Here is a 23,115-nt window from a genome sequence, read left to right as displayed (position 1 = left end):
GTTTAAGGATGAAGCAACTTTCCTCGGATCATGACCTGCGGGTGAACTGTCAGGATCCGCTCTGCGAATAAAATATGTAATTTTCGCCCTAAGTTGATTTAAAGATAAATTCGAGCCCGATGTTTCTCCTCTGAATAGTTGGCCCCCATGGAAGTCTGAAGTTCTACGAAGATAGACCTTTAGGCATTCTACGGGACATAGAGATGCATCTTCTTTCAGAGGGCAGATTCTCCAGGGACCCCACCTGTTGGTGGGCAACTCGTTCTTAGCGAGAAACGTAGGGTCCGGAAACAGGTTCAGTTCTCCCCCATCCAGGAACTGAACCCGGCCCTCCTCTCTCGAGAGGGCTACAATCTCACTAACTCTGGCCCCAGAAGCTAGGGCAAAAAGGAAGATCACTTTTTGAGTCAGGTCCTTCAGTGCACACTCCTCATTATCCAGTAATGAGGCAAAATGAAGGACTTTGTCTAAAGACCATGAAATAGGCTTTGGAGGAGCTGAAGGTCTAAGCCTAGCACAGGCCTTCGGGATCTTGTTAAAATTCTCGTTAGCGAGGTCTACCTGGAAGGCATACAGAATGGGTCTTGTCAGAGCTGACTTACATGTAGAAATCGTGTTAGCCGCCAGCCCCTGTCCGTGGAGGTGGATGAAGAAGGATAGGCAGAAATCCGTAGAGATCTCATGCGGATTCTTGTCTTTGACAAAGGCTACCCATTTCTTCCATGCTGATTCGTACTGCCTTCTAGTAGACTTGCACTTATATTCTTCCAGGAAGTCGATGCTATCTTTCGAAATTCCGAACCGTTTCTTCACCGCTAGGGAGAGAAAATCATGAGCTGCAGGGTCCGGGTTTTCTGTAATGAAGCGTAGACAGTCGACTTCTGGACTTGCTGGGACAGAACTGGGTCCGGGAGTGGTAGAAACTCTAGTCGTAGTTCCAGAGCTAGAGGGAACCATACACTGTTCGGCCACTTGTGGGCCACTATCGCTGCTACTCCCTTGAAGGATCTCAGTTTGTTGAGGACCCTCAACATCAGATTGTGAGGGGGAAACAGGTAGATCCTGGACCATCTGTTCCAATCGAGGGACATCGCATCTACTGCTTCCGCCAAGGGGTCCTCGTACGGGGACACATATCTCGGCAGCTTCTTGTTGTCCTTCGTCGCGAAGAGGTCTATCTGCAGTTCTGGGACTTGACTCGAGATGAAGGAGAATGATCCTGCGTCTAGGGACCATTCCGACTATCGGTGTAACCCTGGATAGAGCGTCCGCGGTCACATTCCGGACTCCTTGAAGGTGAACTGCTGACAGGTGCCACTTCTTCTTCTCCGCCAGTCGGAATATAGCTAACATTACCTGGTTGAGAGGTGGAGATCTCAATCCCCGCCGATTCAGACATTTCACTACCACCTCGCTGTCCAGTACCAACCTTACATGGATCGAGTGACGTGGGGATACTTTCTTCAGGGTAAAAAGCACTGCCATAGCTTCTAGAAAGTTTATGTGAAAAGTCCCAAATAGCTTGGACCAGGTCCCTTGCACTTTTTTCCGATGGGAGTGACCTCCCCACCCTACCTTTGAGGCGTCTGTGTGGATTGTCACTGACGGGGGGGGTGGCTGAAGAGGTACTGACCTCTTTAGACGACTGGCTTGAGACCACTGTCTGAGAAGAGAACGTAGCCGAAGTGGGACCGGTCTCTTCAAGTCCCTTCGCTCTCTTGATGCAAAGGTTCTCCAAACTCCCGCTGCATCCTTTAGCTGTGCTCTTAGCACTGGGTCTGTTACTGATGCGAACTGAAGAGAGCCCAGAACCCTCTCTTGTTCGCGTCTTGATATCCTCTCGGAACCTAGAAGTCTCTTGACAGACCCCGCTATTTCCTTCCTTTTCGACGTTGGAATGGAAAAACAGTGTGACACTAGATCCTAGTGAATTCCCAACCACTGGAACCTCTGAGCTGGAGAAAGACGAGACTTCTTTCTGTTGATCATGAAACCTAGATATTCCAGGAACTGAATCACCTGTAGGGAAGCTTGCAAGCATTCCGCTCTGGATGCTGCCCACACCAACCAATCGTCCAGGTAGGCTACTACTGGAACCCTTTTAGGCGTAACTGTTTGAGCGCTGTGCTCGCAAGCTTCGTAAAGATCCTTGGAGCTATGTTTAGCCCGAAAGGCATCGCTCTGAAAGCATAAAGTTTTTGTTGTAGCTTGAATCCTAGGTAGGGGGAGAGACGGCGACTTATTGGAATGTGCCAATAGGCGTCTGACAAATCGATGGAGACGGTATATGCCCTCTTGGTCAGTAAGGCCCTTATGTGTTGTAATGTTAACATCTTGAACTTGTGGTTCATTATGAACTTGTTGAGTGGTGACAAGTCCAGAATGACTCTGAGTTTCCCCGAGTCTTTCTTGGGAACACAAAACAGCCTCCCTTGGAACCTGATGGACTTTACCCTCCGGATCACCTTTTTCTCCAACAGTTCTTGAATGTACTCCTCCAAAACGGGGGTGGAGTGTTGGAAAAATTGAGGGCACAGGGGCGGAGTACTGTACCAACTCCAACCCAGTCCATTTTTGAGCAGGCTGTGGGCCCAGGGATCGAAGGTCCAACGATCCCGGAAATACTGTAGTCTCCCTCCTACCGGCGACACTTCACTTTGACTGCTGACCTGCAGTCTTGCCTCCCTGGCCGCGACCACCTCTGAATCCTCTTCCCCTAGAAGGGCGTCTCGCCGAACCTCTGGCTGCACCTCTGGGCTTTGCTCGAAACGTGGTCGATTGCCCTTCGAACACTGGATTGAATGCCGGGGATGCTGATGACACGGCTTGGGGTACCCATTGGAAGGTGGTCGGGGTCTGGGCTACCAATTGTGGCACCGGAGGCAAAGCTGGCTGCTGCTGCTGCTGACGTTGTGGTCTGAAAGGCTTGGCTGGACGGGAAGAAAACCTCGATTTCTTCGCCTTTCCTTTCGGCTGAGGGCCTTCATCAGGGGAAGACTTCCTCTTAAGGGACAGGCCCCACTTAAGGAGAAGATTTCGATTCTCAGTGGCTGCCTTGTCCACCACCTCCTTGACCACCTCATTGGGAAAGAGATCTTTACCCCAGATGCTGGATGAGATGAGTTTCTTGGGTTCATGCCTCACTGTGGCCGAGGCGAACACAAACTCCCTGCAGGCCCTCCTCGCTTTGACAAAGCAATAGAGGTCCTTCGTCACCGTGGCCAGATGGATCTTGGCCATTACCATGAACATTTCATGCACCTTAGGGTCGCTAGCCATTGTCTCCATGTTTGTCTGGAGAGACATCGAGGCTGCCAGACGCTCCTTTGTATCCAATTCCCTCCGTAGGAGGTATTCAGACAACTTGGGAAGGTTTTCGCCGAACTGTTGACCTGCAATATCGGCGTCCAACTTCCCAACCGAGAAGGTGAGGTGTACCTCCTTCCAGTCCTTGTTGTCCAACGGCAAGGCCAAAGACAATGGCTTGCATTCCTCCAGGGATGGACATGGTTTGCCAGCTTCTACCGCCTTCAAAACGGCCGTGAACCCTTTCTGCATAAAGGGGAAGGCCCTAGCCGGAGAAGATACGAAGGAAGGGTGCTTCTTACTCAAAGCAGCAACTTTAGAGTTTGAGAACCCCCTCTCCTTCAACGCAGATGTTAATGCAGCTTGAGCCTTGGCGTGATCCAAGATGATCACCTCCTTCGGTTCCGTCTCCTCCTTCGAGGCCGGCTCCTTCTTCAGACGGACATAACAGTCCGGGTAGGCCCCTCTGCTGGGCCAGAATTCCACCTCCTCAAGGGGAACTGAATCCAGCTTCTCCGACATGACGATCTTCCCGACCGTCATCGGCATGTGCTCGGCATATCTCCACGGGTTGGCATCCGAGCACAGAGGAAGGTCCTTCACGTTGAGCTTCTTTGGAGGTCCACGTGACGCTGTGATCTTCTGCATCTGGAGCTCCATTGCAGCGGCCTTCTGATTATTCTCCCTCTGCATCTGTTGTATCATACCAACGATGGAAGAGAGAGCCTGTCCCAGCTCTGCTGGAAGAGCAGACGAAGTAGAGGGGATAGGTTCAGGGGCCTGAACCGGAACGTCTGAAGGTACGGAAACCTCTTCCTCCACGGCAATCGGATCTTGATCCTCCTCCTCACCCTCTGCGAGGAGGTCCTGTTCCGCACGGTCGGACAAGTCAGACATCTTGTCATCCAGCTGGATGTCCTGCATGGCATCCGCAACATCCTCCTCCACTGGGATCTGGACGAGAGGGATCTCCGGCCGAGGCTGGGGAACAACAGCGTCAGTAGAAGCCTTGGGAAAAAGGTACGCCCTCATCTTCTCATTAGGAAGATAAGGTCCAGTGGTGTTCTTCTGGAAACCCCTTACCCATAAACGGAGCTTCTCCCTCGCTGCATCCCTTGACTCCGCCGACCTAGGGGATTCAAAAGCCTCTGATAGCAGGTTAGTACACACTGCACATACCTGCGGATCCCAGTAGCGATGATCATCCTTGGAGGCTGCGCAAGCCGCGTGCCTCCTACACGAGACATGTCCGCAAAAGTTCTTGCTGCGGACATTGCAGAAAACGCTATCACATTTCGGATGCTCCTCCTGTAAAAGAAGAAAATTTCCATGAATATCAAGTGAATTTCAATTCACATGTATAAATGAGCATTCACAAAGAATAAGGGAAAGACACCTACTTGTGAATCCCACACAATCACCTGTGGAAGCCCACCAGCCATTAAAATCACATGGTTAGTCTTTGCTAGAATAACCAGAGATCATATTTCCCGAGGGAAATTAGGTGTAGCTCACACCTAAGGTAAGATTTTACCATTCTGGCTAGAGATGAAAAGAATTCTCTTTTCATCCTTGTAAGGCAACACCAAGTGATTGCACAAGGCAACACAAGTAAGTTAGAAAAAGTGTTGTAACCTACTATATCATGGTCTCCCCTGGTAGAATACACTACACAGGAAAGAACTGATACAGTACATGAGGGTGGTGTGCCGGCCGGCTCTTGCCGGTCAGTACCCCCCCCCTTTTTCAAAGGTAGGTCTCAAGTATACAACTTAAGATCACCCATATGGGGGAGAACTCCAATTCCCATGCCTGAACCGGCCGGCAGTGGTTGCCGGTCCGTAGCCACCCGGGTAGCACCGCATTGCCGGCCATCACTCTTAGTGGCCGGCTAACCGAGCCATGTAGCAGGCCGGCCGGCAGCGGTAAGCAAACCCTGCCGGCTGGCCTCCACACCAGGTAGCGCCCGGCTGCCGGCCGCCACTCATAGCGGCCGGCAGGTGAGCAAAGAGACCGGCCGGCAAAGGCATACAGTGAACCCTCGTTTATCGCGGTAGATAGGTTCCAGTCGCGGCCGCGATAGGTGAAAATCCGCGAAGTAGTGACACCATATTTACCTATTTATTCAACATGTATATTCAGACTTTTAAAACCTTCCCTTGTACGTAGTACTGTTAACAAACTACCCTTTAATGTACAGAACACTTAATGCATGTACTACAGTACCCTAAACTAAAACAGGCACAAATATTAAAGGTGATTTTATATCATGCATTTCCTAAACATGCTAAAAAGCACGATAAAAAATGGCAACCAATGTTTTGTTTACATTTATCTCTGATCATAATGTAGAAACAAACTGGAGGTAGAGCTTTGCTTATTACCCAGACATATTTCCCATACTTTTCCCTTAGAACTACATCACATCTTCCTACTTTAGATATATAGATATATATATATATATATATATATATATATATATATATATATATATATATATATACATATATATATATATATATATATATATATATATATGTATATATATATATATGTATATATATATATATATATATATATATATATATATATGTGTGTGTGTGTGTGTGTATATATATATATATTTATATGTATACACATATACATACCTACATATATACATAAATACATGCATACATATATATATATATATATATATATATATATTACTGTATATATATGGGTTATGGAAAAAATCCGCGAAGTGGTGAATCCGCGATGGTCGAACCGCGAAGTAGCGAGGGTTCACTGTATAACCACCGCCGACCGACAGCAAGAGAACTAGAGAACACCCCCTACCGACGGCCGGCCCCTAGGCCGGCAGACGGCAAGGACAACACATAAGAAGACAACAGAATGAGTGCCGGGCTAAGAGGCTATGAACCTCTGTGCCCGGCACCCGAAAGAGTGCCGAGAGGAAGGGGAGACACTAAGTCAGGCTTCCTAACCACTGCTTACTGAATCTACAGACGGCAGCGGTTGAGGGACCAAGAAAGGACCGGGCAGCACTCAAGAGATAGGGCCTCTGCCGGTCGGCACACTCTGCCGGCCGACAGGGGACCACGTCAGCTCCCCATCCTAACCTAGGCTAGGTACTGATGTGAGACGACTGACACAAAGGAAACGGAAAGATAGAGGGGAAGGACAGAGGGTCCTGTCCAACCTTGCCTTGGTTAAGGATCATTCCCAACTAAGAAAGCTCATCTCAGCCAGAGAAAATCCAGGGAGGGAGGCCGGCACTACTGGCTGCCTACCTAAAACCAAGGCAAGGAAGGAATTGCTATTCCGGAAAGGGAACATATCCCGAACCCGGAACAGCAAAGAGGACAAGTCTGAGGGGTCACCGAGCGAAGGGATCATAACTACAGAAACCCTCCAAGGTGATCCAAGGAGGATAAACCTCCTATGCCCGTGTCAGGCAGCAAGGGAGACTCTGCCCCACGCTAGACCAACACGGACTCAGACTAATACACTGCTGTACTGTCCCTCTCTGAACCAAATCAGTTGGAGCAGGAAGGTACAGTACTACTCCAGCCTAGTTATATTTGAAAATTAATTCAAACAAACCACTAGAGTTAAGCCTAAGGCTTGAACAGAGGGAAAGGGTTTGCCCCTTCCCCGAAGAGAAGGGAGCAAACGGGGAAACAGACAATATTTTAATGACCTAAGACATCCTAGCCTAGGCACTAAGAGAATCGATTACCTAAATCACCGAAACTCACTCCAATACTATCTTGGAAAATACTCGAAAAAGGGCTTATATGTATAACGTTGCCTTAACGCTTTAAGCAATAAAAATCACACTTGGAAGACTAATTATCATGCAGGAAGTACAAGGGCCAACAACTAGGCTACGAAGACTAGTGTTGGTCAGCCTAGGCAAATCCTTCGCCAAGCGCTCTACTATCGCATCATAACAGAATTCCTAATTAAGCTAAGCAGCTAATTATTAAAGCGCAGTGGGCTGGGAACGTCGCTCTTGCTAACAAATAAATCCTATTCTAGCGAGCGACAGCGTCCAGGACGCCTCCAGCAGGCAACAGCTCTTGTATCAAAGATAACTCTTTTAATTACTTTAAATTTTAATCAAGAGCCTACATTTATACATAAAAGAAATAGTACTCAACTTATCCGAAGCAGAAGAAGTTGGAGAAAGCATAATACAAGAGTAAATCCAAGATTTTGGTAGAAACACAGGGAAAAACACCGAGTTGTATAGCTACGCAAAAAGGAATACAGATGGCGCCGCGAGCGGCGCAGGGCACGCTTACGAAACGGGGAGGAGAGATGCCTTACGAACGGCTCCCCCCTTTTTCTTATCGTTTTCGGTTTCTTGCCATTTGACCCCTACGAAGTGTTAACTCAATTCGGGGTATAGATTGCTATGTGGCGTGTCAAGAATACGTCCGCTGATATTTACGATATCCCTAAGGTCTTTTTTAGGGATACTCCCTCCAGGAGTTAGAATTCTGGGTACCTTAAGGTAAATTCTCTGGGAATATCGCCGTAGTTGTAATATACCCTAGGAAGCTGCCTTTAAGGAACTTCCATCAGGACGACATGGCTTGAGCCCAAAAAAGCATTTATGGCGTATGACAGCAGTCTTAAAATGGCCACCTCCGGGGATGGCAGTGCTCCGCTTAACACACCTAAATTATGTTAATTTAACTGTGAGAAGGGATCCAAAAATTATACACAGGAAAGATTAAATACTCAACTTTACAGAGGATGAGGATGCTGGAGATTGCATGATAATATTCCTTGAAAACAGTAACAACCCCAGAGCAACGTGGGAGAACACCGTGCTTAAATGGCTACGTTAAAAGGAATGGTACTCTGTAGTAGTACTGGGAGGGGATCTACCGTGTAGCCTTGATAACGGCTCCCCTTCATTTTCGCCCTCTTCCCCCTCAAAGCGTAAAATCTATTTGGGGTGAAGATTGCCATGTGTCGTATCATGAAATATGTCCCCTGATTTTATGCGATATCCTTAAAAGTTATATTAAGGATACTCACGCCAGGATTTGGAATTCTGGGAACCTGTGGTTAATTCTCTGGGAGTATCACTGTAGCCAAATATCCCTTAGAAAGCTGCCTAAAGGAACCTTCCATCAGGACGACATGGCTGAGCCTAAAAATTACTTTAAAGATTTTTTGTTTTTTGTTTTTGTTTGCCTTGCTTTCATATACTGTACATGTATATATCTTATTATAGTACTTCAAATATTACATTTACACACACACACATGCATGTGTGCTCTGCTATACACTAGTTGACCATTCAAATATTTGAGGGAAAAAATGTCAGCCTTCTCGTAAACCAATAAGGCTTTAGTTTCCACAGTACAGTATTCAATTGAACTATAACACATACACGTGCATGGGTATACATCATGAGTGTGTATATGTAGGAAAACAATGTGTATATGTAGGAAAACAATGTAATTTTTATGAAAAATTTGTTTTTTTTCCAAAGCAGTAACCATTCATTATATATATTTTTTTTTCTTTTTTCAGGTAATGGTAATTCATGTAGAGTAATCTGAAATGACATTTTACATGAAACCTCCTGAAGGTAATATAGCTTTAAAGAAATTGCATCAAGATGCTGAGATCAGGCTTCATTTCCTTTACCAGGTAAACATTGGTTTTGAATGAGCAGTAATTAATCATTGATTGAGGTTAGCCATAATTTTCCAAAAGGATTTCATCATGCAGTTTTTTGGTAAAGGTAGCACTCTGTAATACTGTACTGTACATATTTGCTTTAATTAAACGTTGTCATACCTCTTCAAAGTGAGATTGATGTATTTTGCAACAGATCCATCAGCTGTTAGATGAAGAACAACAAATGAGAAAAATCTTTACACATTACCCAAACCTTGCTCTGAATTCAGAATGTCTCATTGATGGCTCACAGAGGGATCGTATTTCCCACTTCATTTTAAGGTGAGTGTTAATCAATCGTAATTTGTTTGAGTTGGGAGCATCATTTACGTTTTTTATAGTAATTTGTTTTTAGTTATTTAATACTTGGACTTTTGTTCTTGAAATTGATAGTGTGATTACGTTAATGCTGCACAAAAGCCTGCTAATTGGGTTACTGAAGAAAGAGAGGCATAAGAGTAAATGAAATTCATATTGTAATTGACATGACCAAAAATTGTCTACTATATTATTTGAATGTCACTTGCCTAGTAATCGTCATGCTTTAATCACCAAAGTCACCGGCTTCTCAACCTGTAATGAAAAATTACTACCCCTCTCTCTCCCATCTCCCCTTCCCCTGTGATATCAGTAGACCAGATAGGTGAGTGCATTAGCCAATTAATACCAAGAATTTCATATAATATTTGTTGTCTATACAGTGTGATCTAGCTTCTACTCCGACCTAGTTTTAGAACTGGTAATCTTGTAGTACAGTACAGTAATGCTTCACAACACCAAATTAATTCGTTCTGGAGTGGCTTTCGTTTCGTGAAAATTTTGTGTTATGAGTCACATTTTGCATATAAATCACCTAATTCGTTCCAAACCCTACAAAAACACTGCATTAAATTTTATAATAAAGCTACAGTATAGCCACATTGAAATGCTGTACAGCCAAATACATTTGAACCATTCAGTATACATAATCTAACTGTTAATACCTGTAAGTTAATTATTTATTAGAACCTAATGCAATAATAAATGTAAAATAATACAATACATGCACTATAATACTGTACATATGAAAAATATACAGTACTTTATGTACTGTACTATTATAGTTACCCTTACTATAGAGAGACATTTTCTATTGTGTGAATCCATTTTCTTCAATTTTTAATGGGTTACTATTTTATTCTCGGCCTGGCTAGCAAATCTTTTCTTAACATGAAAAATTTTTCACAATGTGAGACAGAAAAATCTTTGCATCTCGTTTCGCAGAGTGAAAATTTTGTAAGCAGAGTCTTTCGTGAAGACAGGTGTTGCTTTGAATTTGAAGGATACAAAAGATATTTCTTTATCAGGTTTTAAGAGAGGTTTGTACCAAATTATTTAAAAGAACTTATGACTGAAGAAGTTGTGTTGGTACTACAAGAGTTAGTGACAAAGCCATGTGAATTTGTAACAAACGGGAAAAGTGACTGAAACTTTAATAATGGCATGTGGTAAGCAAAAGAAACCCCTATGCCTGTCACTGGTAACATGAACACTTCGGGATTTGTACTAGTGAGTAAGGGACTAAAATACAGTTCCTGATTTTAAAGGAGGCTTTAATAAATTCATGGTTATGTTAATAAGGTTGAAATAGTCTGTATCAAAATAATGAGCTTTTATATGGTTTGATTTTATAGGGTGGCATGTCTTATACCATTCTCTCCTGCTAAATGTACAATTACATATTGATTACATTTTCTCAACACACTTGACCTGGTGTAAGGCTACCAAAAATTATCGTACTATATAGACCAGTTCCTCTTGCTACTAACTACAACACCCACAATAAGATTATGGTGTTTTTTAAGGTAATTGTAAATACAAAGCTAGTAGACTATCATAGGAACCTTAGTTAAGCCAGTTGGTTGCCAGACACCTCTTTCTCAAAGAATAGTTATGTTCAGTTGTTTATAGACACATTGTTTCGTCTCTTTACGGAACATAGGGGTACAGAAGATCAGTCATAAGAGATCACTTAGTGACCTCTCACCCCTGAACAGGTTATTTTTTTAAACTCCATTTAGCATGGAGACAGCAAGTAGCCTACTGTGCAGTCTAACATTAAAAAGAAAGACTTCATGCTTTTGGTGGACCTGAAGGACCCATGTTTTCAAATACTCATCCATTAGTCCTACAGAGAGTATCTCTGCTTTGTCCTCGAGGGGGTTACTGTAGTGTACTAGCTCAAAGCCCTGCGCTTCGAACTCTCGCTGCTCCTCAAGTGTTCAATCTGGTGTCAGCTCGGGACCATTCAAACGGGGTACATTATGTTTTTTGAGGCATCTTGATGATTTTGATGATCCTGGCCTCTTCTGAGAGGGAGTTGCCTCAGGACTGCAGTACTCTCTTTTTGTCATATCATGGCAAATTGGGAAAATTCAAGTCACGTCCAGGCAGAGGATGAAGTACCTAAGGATATTGATAGACATGACAATGGTTGAAACGGATTTTGACGTAGGAAAAATCTATTTTTGGGCTCGAGCCATATCGTCCTGGTGGAAGTTTCCTTCGGCAGCTTCTTCCTGTAAAATATTTCTGCGAGTGATATTACAAGAGAATTACTGTCAGGTATCACAGGGTTCTAACCCTCGGAACGACTATCTGAAGATATCGTGTATAATCAGGGACGTATCCAAAGATAACCATATATATCTCCATCCCCAATAGACTTTACCCAGTCTATTCAACTAGGGGGAAGGATAAGTGAGGAGCCGTTACATATCCTCTCTCCCTAAAGTGCCCCCATTCATCTCCGATGCCTCATTCCTTTGTTCGCAGCATATCCTACACTTGTTGTTTCGTTGTGCACTCTTTATCAGCTTTTTTGAAGTTTTTCTTCGTATGATGGCTTCTTCTTTGTCGTCTAAGTTGAGTACCAACCTCCCTTTACAGTTTACTTTAGCTGTAGGTGTTTTGGATCCATACGGGGAATGTTATTTAGCTTTTACGATGAGGGAGCCGGATCAATCTGAGTCCGGCTAGTTTGGGCGTCTTGTTGTACCCGACCGCCCTCATTTCTCGTGTTCACTTAGTTTATTTTACAAGTTTCACGTTGGCTAGTATTATTTTATCATTACGATGCCTTGGGCTCTATTTTATGTTTGCATTTATCTTGCATTATTGTATTTTATGTTTTTGTTGGTGCTTGTCAGTTTCGGATGGCCTAGCCTAGAGAGCAGTAACATTTTAGTTGGAGACAGGCTCACCGATGGCAGTTAGGTCTTTCATACTGGACTCGTTGTCAGTGGCTTTTTCCCTTAGGGGTTTTTTACCTCAGTTATACTAGCTTACTGAGTAATTATGCCCTCCTGTCTTCAATCAGTTGGTCACATTAGCAAAAAAGAGAGTTATCACTCCCGTTCCTGTTTAAGCGAGGATTCACAATTCAGTGGTGGCAATCTTCTGGGAGATCTTTCTCATTGGAAAAACTTACTGAAGTTGGCAATCTCCCATCCCATCTTGTTCCAGTGGAGCAACAATTTTAGGACTTTCTTTCCTGGTGGTTGAATAATGATAACCGCACGATGGGAATTTTACTGAACTCCTCACCACCAGAGATGCTTCTTATCTCAGGTGCATCCAGGTAGAGGTGGGGTGCACATCTTAAGGGTTGTGTTGCTTCAGGTGTGTGTAGTCCCCAGAAAAAAAAAATTCTCTCTCTCTCTCTCTCTCTCTCTCTCTCTCTCTCTCTCTCTCTCTCTCTCTCTCTCTCTCTCTCTCTCTCTCTCTCTCTCTCTCTCTCTCTCCCTCTCTCCCTCTCTCTCTCTCTCTCTCTCTCTCTCTCTCTCTCTCTCTCTCTCTCTCTCTCTCTCTCTCTCTCTCTCTCTCTTTTTTTTGCTTAGCGTTCGGAAGATATTTTGCTATTAGTTGAGCCTTTAGAAAGAGAGGGAGAGAGGTGAAGCCCTTCATCTTGATAGACAGTGCATATGATCAGTCTGGTAAGAGACCGAGTACCGGTGAAGGATGAGTGTAAACTCCTGCACTGAGACACCCTTTTTTGGGTTGGCTTTTGGTACTATTGAAAATGCAATTTCCAGTAGTGATCCTAACACTAATGATCAGTATCCTTGCTTATGTGAGTTTCTAGGCATTCCCTTATACAAGCATGATCATTTATATGATCTTTGGTTTTCTTGTGATCAGCCTCAGTGTGTTTGGTCACCGCGTGATTTTTCTCCTTGTGACTCCCAGATCATTGTTTATGCTCCTACCTGCTCTCATGGTAGGGAACTAGATAATCTGACACCTGTTTATTTTCCACATGACTAGTTCATTTTCTGTTAAGTTCCAATGCTCATGTATGACCAGGAAGGACTGCTGACTCTAGGTCCCTAGGACCAGTCTCAGCGCTGTTGCATTGTGTTCGTGTGATCAGCAACAAGGTCTTTCACCTCCTTGTGACTGGTATATTTGCTGCATACCACCCAATACTGCACTCACCATTGCACAACTCAGAGGCTAAAGTACAGTAATCCCCAGCCATATCGCTGTTCATCTATTACTCTCTCCGTACATCACAGATTTATAAATACAGTATATTATTTGTAAATCGGTATTGGGGGTTACTGAGGGCAGATGTTATTTTTCATATTTAAATTATTTGCTTGTTAAAAATATTCATGCTTGTTAAAAATATTCATGCTTGGGCCAAAAAAGTAATAAAGTAAACTACAATATACTGTTTATCTGTATTCGTATAACTTGTGATCTCACACATTGTGCGGCCCCAAATTTTCACGCATAACAAATTATTTTATCATGTATCTTGTGTATCATGCAAGTTCCTTTTTAGAATCCAAATTGTGATAAACTAACCTCTTCTCCTCTACCTCTTTATACCAGCTTCTAGTTCAAAAGTTGAAAATGAAAAAAAATGATGAAAGTATCGATAGTGATGTATACTGCTATAAACAGTATAATGAAAAGCACCCGTTTTATCATGAACAACAGATTTGAATAACAACAGGTGTTTGTTCCTACATGTAATACAAACCTTTGACTTCTGATAAGAATATGACTTTAAGCTGGAAATGGCTGTTTAAACTTTAAACAAGGTAGTGGTAGTTAGTGTTAGTACAGTCAGCCCCCACTCTTCGCGAGTGTTAGGTAACAGAGACAGGAGTGAAAAGCGGGATTTCATGTATATTTGGTGCCCTAGTGTGGGATAACTCCTAACCCAACCTAACAACTTATTGCCCATTGCCTACGCTCAGATGATTAACACTTAGTACTGCCTAATATTGTTTTTACTCGGTTTCTATCACTGGATAAGTAATTTGTAATTAAATCAGTACATGTGCAGATCTCACTAAAGTGATGTATAGCCTGATTTTTATATGTAATTTCAGGCGATTTGATTTCCAAATTTTACATAACCTAGCCATTATCTGATTTCTTTTTTCATTCTCATTAAACTCCAATTCTAAAAACCCTGTATTAGAGGTTATATTTCCTAAATATTTAAATGATACTACCCCATTAATCCTTTTTTCCAATAATATTTCATCTTCCATTGCATATTCTGTTTTCATCATCTCTGTATTTATTCTATTTATCTTGAGCCCAACCTCCTGCAATATTTCATGCATTCTGAGCATTGCAAATCCTGTGGTGTTCTAGTAATAAGAACAGCATCATCAGCATACTCTGGTCAGCTAATTTCTCATTACCAATCCAGTCCAATCCTCCACCATCCCCAACTGTGCTACACATAACAAAATCCATGAGGAGGATAAACAACATAGGTGACAACACATTCCCTGTGAGTACTCCACTGTTTACTGGAAATTCATATGATAGAACACCACTAACATTAGCTTTGCACTTGCTATGCTCATGAAGGCTTAATCAAATTTACATATTTAAGAGGAACTCCATAAGAATCAGGACTGTCCACAAAATTGAATGGTGTACACTATTAAAGGCTTTTTTGGGCTCAAGCCATGACGTCATGATGGAAGGTTCCTTCAGTAGCTTCCTAGGGTATATTTAACTACAGTGGATATTCCCAGAGAATTAAACTAAAGGTTATCACAGAATTCTAACTTCTGGTGCGATTACCCTAAAGGTTTCCCTCTAGGATATCGTATATCAACAGGGGACGCATGTATTAACACGCCACATAGCTATCTACACCCCATATAGAGTTAATGCTTCGATATGGAAAGGTGGCTGAGTAACTGAGGAGCCGTTCCACAGTTACACTCATCCGTGGCTGCTTTTGGTACTCGAGACGTAAACAAACGGGCGCCATTGCTAAATGACGTCACGTCCGTCCTCATCCTTTCGCCTGTAGCTTCTTTGCTAAGTCGGATTTTTCCCAAGTGCTTACTTTATCAGCTTACATCGCCGTTATGTCGCTACCTTCAGCCTCGCCTTCTTCTGGAAAGTTGAGTACCAGGTCCCAGTATTGTTTAAATAAGCTCTAGCCGTAAAGTATCTTCTACTTTTCATAAAATATTGTGTTTTGTGGCAGAGCTGTGCCGATACCGGACGCGCCATTTTATGGCGCCGCTGTTCGTGTTGCATGCTTTATTTATTTAGCCAGAACAGCCCTCTCCGGTCTTTTAACTAATTAATATTATTAGTTATTAGTCTTCATAGCTAGTGAATCTTTATATCGTGTTTTAGCGCTCATCAGACTTGGTCGCTGTTCGACCCCATACTAGATCGCTAGCTTAGCCCCTAGGCTGGACAGCCTAGTGCTTGTTTCCATGCATGATATATACCAGTGTTCCTAAGTTAAGTTATTAAGATTGTGGCATTATTAAACATACTATTTACTGGGATGTAAGTGTTTTCACCTTCGGGGACCATATAAGGGACCGTGTTGATTGTGTATCATCCCCTCCTAACCTAATGTAGGAACCCTTATATGCTCCCTTTTCCCCCTGCCTGCGGGCATTCCCTCTGGGTAGACTTGCTTTCCCTTCTATATAGGGGAATCTCGTCTACAGCCAGAGTATTTATCGCTTCTCTGCCTACCCTAAGGGAATGACCCCCCCTTAGGGTCGTGCCTGAGATATTAGGAAGGGCCCTGCCCTTCCTCAGTTGCACCTGGTTGGGTTACTCCTTCCTCCCTGCAACTAGCGATGTGTCTTTCATGCTTTCTTAGCCTAGGAGTTAGTCTTCCTACTCTAGGTTAAGCTCTGGGGGTTGACTCTGCCTTATTATAGTTTGAGACAGTACATTAGTACCGTTCTCGATCTGGGCTACCTATCCTAGGTTAGGGAGCGTTCTCCCTTACCTTGGTGGACGTTCTCATGCAGAGTCTCCTCTTTAGAAAGACCCATTCTTCTCCCTCCCCACCTATCCCTTTGGTGTAGGCTTGCCTACACACCTCTGTCCTTAGTCCTACAACTCCTCCCTCGGGTGGAGTGGTAGGGCTAACTTGTTCTCCTGCTAGCTGGCCGCTCTGGTACACTTACCCTTCATAGCGTTCTATGGGGGTGGTTGCCGGCGGGGGATTTCCCCTCTTTGAGTGCCCTCTATCCCTCCCTTGGGTTACCACAGGCACCCGGCCACCTGCCGGCTCCCTGCCGCCGGATGTTAGGAGTATCCACTCCTATCATGAGTGCACTCTCTCCGGAGGGATGCCGGAGTGGTATAGGATCTTACCCCTTCCATCCCTCCTTACCTTTCTCTCTTTCTATCCTGGTGCCGGTCCCTTGCCATCTCTACTGCCGGCGATAACCGCCACTACCTCAGGTGACATTCTTTCATAAGATGCCTCCCCCCTTTAAGACGTCAGCCTTCCGTCGACTTACCGCCGACGTCCCACCCTTCGTTTTACCTAGTAACAGCCGGTCGACTTTTGGAGTCGGCCACCCGCATGCCGGCATTGATTGCCGGCAATCTAGGTATACAACCATATACATATCTATCTTATGAATTGATCCAAGGCTCACCATGCCGTCAGCCTTCGGCTGCCGGAGCTGCCGCCCCCCGCCGACGACCCGCCGCTGTGCCGGCGGTCGCCACTATGGTATTATCCTTATAGATACTCAGTGTGTCTGCCTTGATGCCTTCCACCCTGCAGGACTGGCCTCCGGTGTGCCGTCGGTCTGCCGGAACCCGCATGAGACGTTAAGGGACATGTACCCCTTCCCTGGCTGCCGGCAACATGCCGACAGTCTATATACTGCAGCCAGATGGCTTGGCCACTTCCATATAGGTATTGTCTTACCATCCAAGATTGTGGCTATGCTGTTTGATTGCACATTACAATAATTCCAGCATACTCTGTGTATCTTAGTGCAGTCGATTGCCGGAACCTACATTTAATAAGGGGTTTATCCTATGCCCCCTCTCCCCCAGGGATCTGAGTGGTCTCAGACCCTATTACACTCTGTGGACAATTCCTGTTAAAAGCCTAGCTTGGCTCATCCATACGGATTTCCCTCATTGTGACCTTCGGGCACAAAGGAATTGTCTACGGATAAGGTTACGGTAACCGGCTGGGCGGGATTCACAAGTATGTGTCTATCTACTTCCTTTCCCGCTCATTAATCTTAAGCATTAATATGTTCTTATAATTAAGTTATTCTTAATTTTAGATTAAGTTATCCTTAATTTTAGAGTAATGTAAGTCATTCTTATGCCTTCCATGTACTCATGATCTCTTTCTTTTACAGGAGGAGTATCTGAAGTGTGAGAGTAACTTCTGCGGGGTGAAGCGCCCGGACTTCTACGGGCACAAGGCGTGCCGGACCCATGCCCCCTGCGCCGCCAAGAAAGGCGACTTGAAGTATTGGGACCCGCAGAGCTGTACAGTCTGCAAAAGTCTTCTTGTCGAGGTGTTCAAACGATCCTCCTTCTGCGGAGGCAAAGGACATTGCTAGGGAGAAGCTACGCAAATGGGTGCGTGGCTTCCAGAAGAACGCCATTAGACCGTATCTTCCCAACGAAGGCTTGAGGGCCTTGCTTTTCCCAAAAGCATCAAAAGATTCAGTGGTCCCCTGTGATCAGATCCCCACCGTCCAGATCGTGATGGAACCTGATGTTGTCATGGCACAGTCCGTGCGTGAGTGCCATCTTGATTCCGACAACGTGGAACGAGGAAGACTAGGTGGAATACCCTGATTCGGAGACCGAGGTCGCTCCTGCTCCCCCAGCAACTCCTGCACCGTCCGAGGAACCTGTTCCTTCGACTTCTGCCACCCCAGACCCTCTTCCATCGGCCACTGAGGTCTTCAAGATGCTTGAATCCTTCATGGAAAAGAAGCTATGAGAAACTCAGGAACAATTCCGGACGACTTTCGTCAGTTTCAAACAACCGAAAAGGATTTCGGTTAAGGACCTCCCCACCTGCTCGGAAGCTAACCCATGGAGATACGCCGAGCATATGCCAATTACAACTGGCAAGATTTACATCAGTGAAAGGGTTGGCTCTATCTTGCTGGAAGAAGTGGAGTTCTTCCCAAATTTCGAGGCTTATCCGGACTGTTACGTCCGGCTCAGGTCCGAACCAGCCTCAAAGGAGGAGACCGAACCAAAGGAAGTTATTGTGTTCGATCTCGCGAAGGCCCAAGCTATGTTAGCTCAGGCGGTGAAGAGTAGGGGTTTCACTAACTCCAAGATGCCGGCGCTTAGCAAGAAGCATCCAACCTTCGTTGCGCCAAATTCTGCGACCTTCCCCTTCATCGAAAAGGCCTTCACAGCGGTCATAAAGGCAGTGGAGGAAGGGAAACCTTGCCCTGCACTGGAGGAGTGCAGACCCTTCTCCATTACTCTTCCCCCCCGATGATAGGCACTGGAAAGACATCCAGTCGACCTTCACGGTAGGGAAACTGGAGCCTGATGTAGCCGGTCGTCAATTCAATGAGGACCTCCCAAGGCTGAACGATCACCTCCTTCGTAGGGAACAGGATACAAAGGAGAGACTCGCCGCGTCGCTGTCCCACCAGGTACAGCTTGAACTCATGGCCAGGGATACTAGAGTCCCGGACTTTTATATGGTCCTAGCTAAGTTGCACCTGGCGACTGTAACCAAGGACCTATATAGCTTCACTAGGGCTCGCAGAGCCTGTCGTGAATTCGTGTTTGCTAACGCAACAATGAAACACGAACCCCGGAGGCTGATTTCTTCCAATATCTGGGGCAAGTATCTCTTCCCATCTACCTTGGTGAAAGAGATAGTGGACAAAGCTGCCACGGAGAATAGGAACCTTCTCCATAAGTGGGGCATGTCCCGCAAGAGGAAGTCCTCTCAGGATGATGGCCCTCAGCCTAAGAGGAAAGCTTCAAAGCCCAAACCCCAGCAACGTCAACAGAGACGACAGTTTCCGGGTCCCGCTACTCCCCAAGTGGCTACGCAGCCGCAACAGACCTTTCAGTTGGTCCCCCAACCGGTGGTGTCGCAGTCGCCGGTCTTCACCCCTGCATACGAGCAACACTCGACTACCTTTCGTCCCAGAGGTAGGGGCTCAGGCAGAGGCTCCGGCAGAGATTCTTCTCGCCGTCCCTCCAGAGGCAGAGGAGGAAGGGGAACTAGCGGCCGAGGTGGCAAACCCTCGGGACACCAGAAGCAATAATGTGCTTCCGGTGGGAGGAAGACTCCGCCAATTCCAGGATCGTTGGACCTTCGATTCCTGGGCACACAGCATCGTCAAGAAGGGACTGGGCTGGAGCTGGACTCAACCACCCCCAGCCTTCCAGCAATTCTTCCAACAGTCAACCCCCCTCCTGGAAGAATATGTCCTGGAACTCTTGAACAAGAAGGTGATCAGGAGGGTAAAGTCAAACGGGTTCCAAGGGAGACTCTTTTGCGTTCCCAAGAAAGACTCAGACAAACTCAGAGTCATTCTAGACTAATCCCCTCTCAACAAGTTCATTGCGAACAACAAATTCAAGATGCTGACTCTGCAACAAATAAGGACCTTTCTGCCTCAAAGGGCCTACACGGTCTCCATAGACCTGGCGGATGCCTACTGGCACATCCCAATGAATCATTACGCTTCCTCCTACCTAGGATTTCGACTCCAAAGGAAAAGTTACGCCTTCAGGGCCATGCCCTTCGGGCTCAACGTGGCTCCACAGATCTTCACCAAGCTGGCAGACGCAATCGTCCAACAGCTCCGTCTTCAGGGCGTCCAAGTGATGGCCTACCTAGACGACTGGTTAGTCTGGTCGACATCGCCCGAAGATTGTGTGAGAGCCTGCAACAAAGTCACCCAGTTCCTAGAGCATCTGGGCTTCAAGATAAACGCCGAGAAATCTCGCCTCTCTCCAGCTCAGAAGTTCCAATGGTTGGGAATCCATTGGGATCTTCAGTCACATCGCCTTTCCATCCCACAGAAGAAAAGGAAGGAAATAGCAGGGTCTGTCAGAAGGCTTCTAAAATCCAAACGGATCTCAAGACGACAGCAGGAACAAGTCCTCGGCTCTCTACAGTTCGCCTCTGTGACAAACCCAGTGCTTTGTGCACAGCTAAAGGATGCCGCGGGAGTCTGGAGACGTTTCGCATCCATCGCTCGAAGAGACCTCAAGAGACGGCTTCCAAACAGACTTCGGTTACTCTTAAAGCCGTGGTCAGAAGCAAAGGCCCTGAAAAGGTCCATTCCTCTTCAACACCCGCCTCCATCTATCAACATCCACACGGACGCTTCACTGGAGGGTTGGGGAGGGCACTCCCACCAACAACAGGTTCAAGGAACATGGTCTCCCCTATTCAAGACGTTCCACATCAACATCTTGGAGGCCATGGCGGTTCTTCTCACCCTGAAGAAACTCTCCCCACCTCCCTCGATCCACATTCGTCTGACTCTGGACAACTCGGTGGTAGTCAGATGTCTCAATCGTCAGGGCTCGAGATCGCCCCAGATAAATCAGGTACTTCTTCCGATCTTTCGTTTGGCAGAAAAGAAGAAATGGCACCTGTCTGCAGTTCACCTACAAGGATTCCGCAACGTGACGGCGGACACTCTATCAAGGACAAGCCCAATAGAGTCGGAATAGTCTCTAGACGCAAGGTCATTCTCCTTCATCTCTCACCAAGTCCCGGAACTTCAGATCGATCTCTTCGCGACGAGCGACAACAATCAACTTCCTCGATATGTGGCCCCGTACGAGGACCCCAAGGCAGAAGCAGTGGATGCCATGTCACTGGATTGGAACAGATGGTCCAGGATATACCTGTTCCCCCCTCCCAACCTTCTGCTGAAAGTCCTCTCCAAACTGAGAACCTTCAAAGGGACAGCGACCCTAGTGGCTCCCAAGTGGCCCCGGAGCAATTGGTACCCCCTGGTCCTGGAGCTGCAGCCCACGCTGATTCCCCTACCGGGTCCAGTTCTCTCTCAACAAGTACAGAAGTCGACTGTCTTCGCTTCATCACTGAAAGTCAGGGACCTTCATCTCATGATTTTCTCTCCTTAGCCGCAAAGAAATGGTTTGGGATCTCGAAGAAAAGCTTAGACTTCCTCGAGGAATACAAGACTGAATCTACCAGATGGCAATACGAATCTTCCTGGAGAAAATGGGTCTCTTTCGTCAAGGCAAAAAATCCTACGAAAATCACCATTGATTTTTGTATGTCCTTCTTCATTCACCTTCATGGACAAGGCTTAGCGGCCAACAGGATATCCACCTGCAAATCGGCCTTGACTAGACCACTCCTATACGCCTTCCAGATTGATCTGTCCAGTGATATCTTCAATAAACTGCCAAAGGCATGCGCTAGACTACGCCCAGTACCCCCACCAAAACCTATCTCCTGGTCCCTGGACAAGGTGCTCCATTTTGCTTCTAGCCTGGACAACGATTCGTGCCCTCTGAAAGACTTGACTCAAAAAGTTATCTTCCTTTTTGCTCTCGCCTCGGGAGCCCGAGTCAGTGAAATAGTGGCATTATCAAGAGAAGAGGGTCATATCCTGTTCGCAGAGACAGGAGAGCTTACCCTCTTCCCCGATCCAACGTTTCTCGCTAAGAATGAACTACCCACCAAGAGATGGGGCCCTTGGAGAATCTGCCCCCTGAAGGAAGATGTCTCTCTATCCCCAGTGGAGAGTCTTAAGGTCTATCTTCGAAGAACTTCAGACTTCGGTGGAGGACAACTCTTCAAAGGAGAAACATCGGGTAGCGACCTGTCACTGAAACAACAAAGAGCGAAAATCACCTACTTCATTCGCAGAGCGGATCCTGACAGTACACCCGCAGGTCACGATCCTAGAAAAGTCACTTCTCCTCTGAACTTCTTCCAGAGTATGGATTTCGAAAGCCTCAAGAGCTTTACAGGCTGGAAATCATCGCGCGTTTTCTTCAAGCACTACGCAAAACAAGTGCACGAAGTTAAGCATTTCGTGGTAGCCGCAGGTAGTGTTATGAAACCTGCTGTTTAACTCTGCATAGAACAGTGAGTTACTTGGGACTTTAACTCTACGGGTGCCTGTGTTGACCCTTTTGTGATACATAGTGATTTAATGGACACTTAGTGTTTCTAATAGACTGTTCTTACCAAGGTGAAATGTCATAGACTTTACATGAGTGCCACATGCCCTAGGGCATGATGTGTTTTCTTTGAAAAAGACTGACGTTCCTCTGGAACTTGTGTTTCTTAAAAGTAAATTTTCTTTTCAGAATCAAGATTAAAGTCTTTATTTTCCATGTACATTATTCTTTTATTATTGTAAATAAACTCTATATTCATTATTGTAATTACAGTACTACCATAATGATCTGCAATCTTAGAAATAAAATGTCTATTTTATTCCATGTGCGTCTCTCTCCGCTCCTATTCTTTATCAAGAAATATACGATTGTTATAGTTTCATTTACCCCTTTTTTCCCTGAAAAATGAGAAGAATAATATATGTAATTATGTTATAAGCTCACTCATGCCTTGATGATATTCCTATTCGAATATTAACCTTTGTCCTGTCTCCGAGACCAGATCGAGCTCTCCTCCAGGAGTAGTAAATGTTATTTACTTACCTATGCTTGATAATATTCCTACCCGAATATTAACCTTAGTCTTGTCTCCGAGTCCAGTGTGAACTCTCCGCAGGGTGAGTAGCTCTTTAATGATCGCTTCGAGATGTTCCTATTGTCCACCAGGACTTCCCTGCCAGGGGG

The 23,115-nt window shown here is 45.4% G+C and overlaps 1 protein-coding gene across 1 annotated transcript in view; it reads left to right on the top strand.

Annotated features, from left to right (window-relative positions):
* Positions 1-8,856: 8,856 nt before the first annotated feature.
* Positions 8,857-23,115, top strand: part of LOC137616316 (procollagen-lysine,2-oxoglutarate 5-dioxygenase 1-like) — a 201,984-nt gene continuing 187,725 nt past the window's right edge. The window contains exons 1-2 of the mRNA XM_068345964.1: positions 8,857-8,982; positions 9,167-9,294. Coding sequence (XP_068202065.1) covers positions 8,893-8,982; positions 9,167-9,294 — 218 coding nt within the window. The 5' untranslated portion in view covers positions 8,857-8,892. The remainder of the gene's footprint in view (positions 8,983-9,166; positions 9,295-23,115) is intronic.

The sequence above is a fragment of the Palaemon carinicauda genome, chromosome 22, assembly GCF_036898095.1.
Source record: "Palaemon carinicauda isolate YSFRI2023 chromosome 22, ASM3689809v2, whole genome shotgun sequence".
NCBI classification, from domain to species: domain Eukaryota; kingdom Metazoa; phylum Arthropoda; class Malacostraca; order Decapoda; family Palaemonidae; genus Palaemon; species Palaemon carinicauda.
The sequence above is the reverse complement of the archived record's forward strand: the minus strand, read 5'-3'. Positions and strand labels throughout refer to the sequence as shown.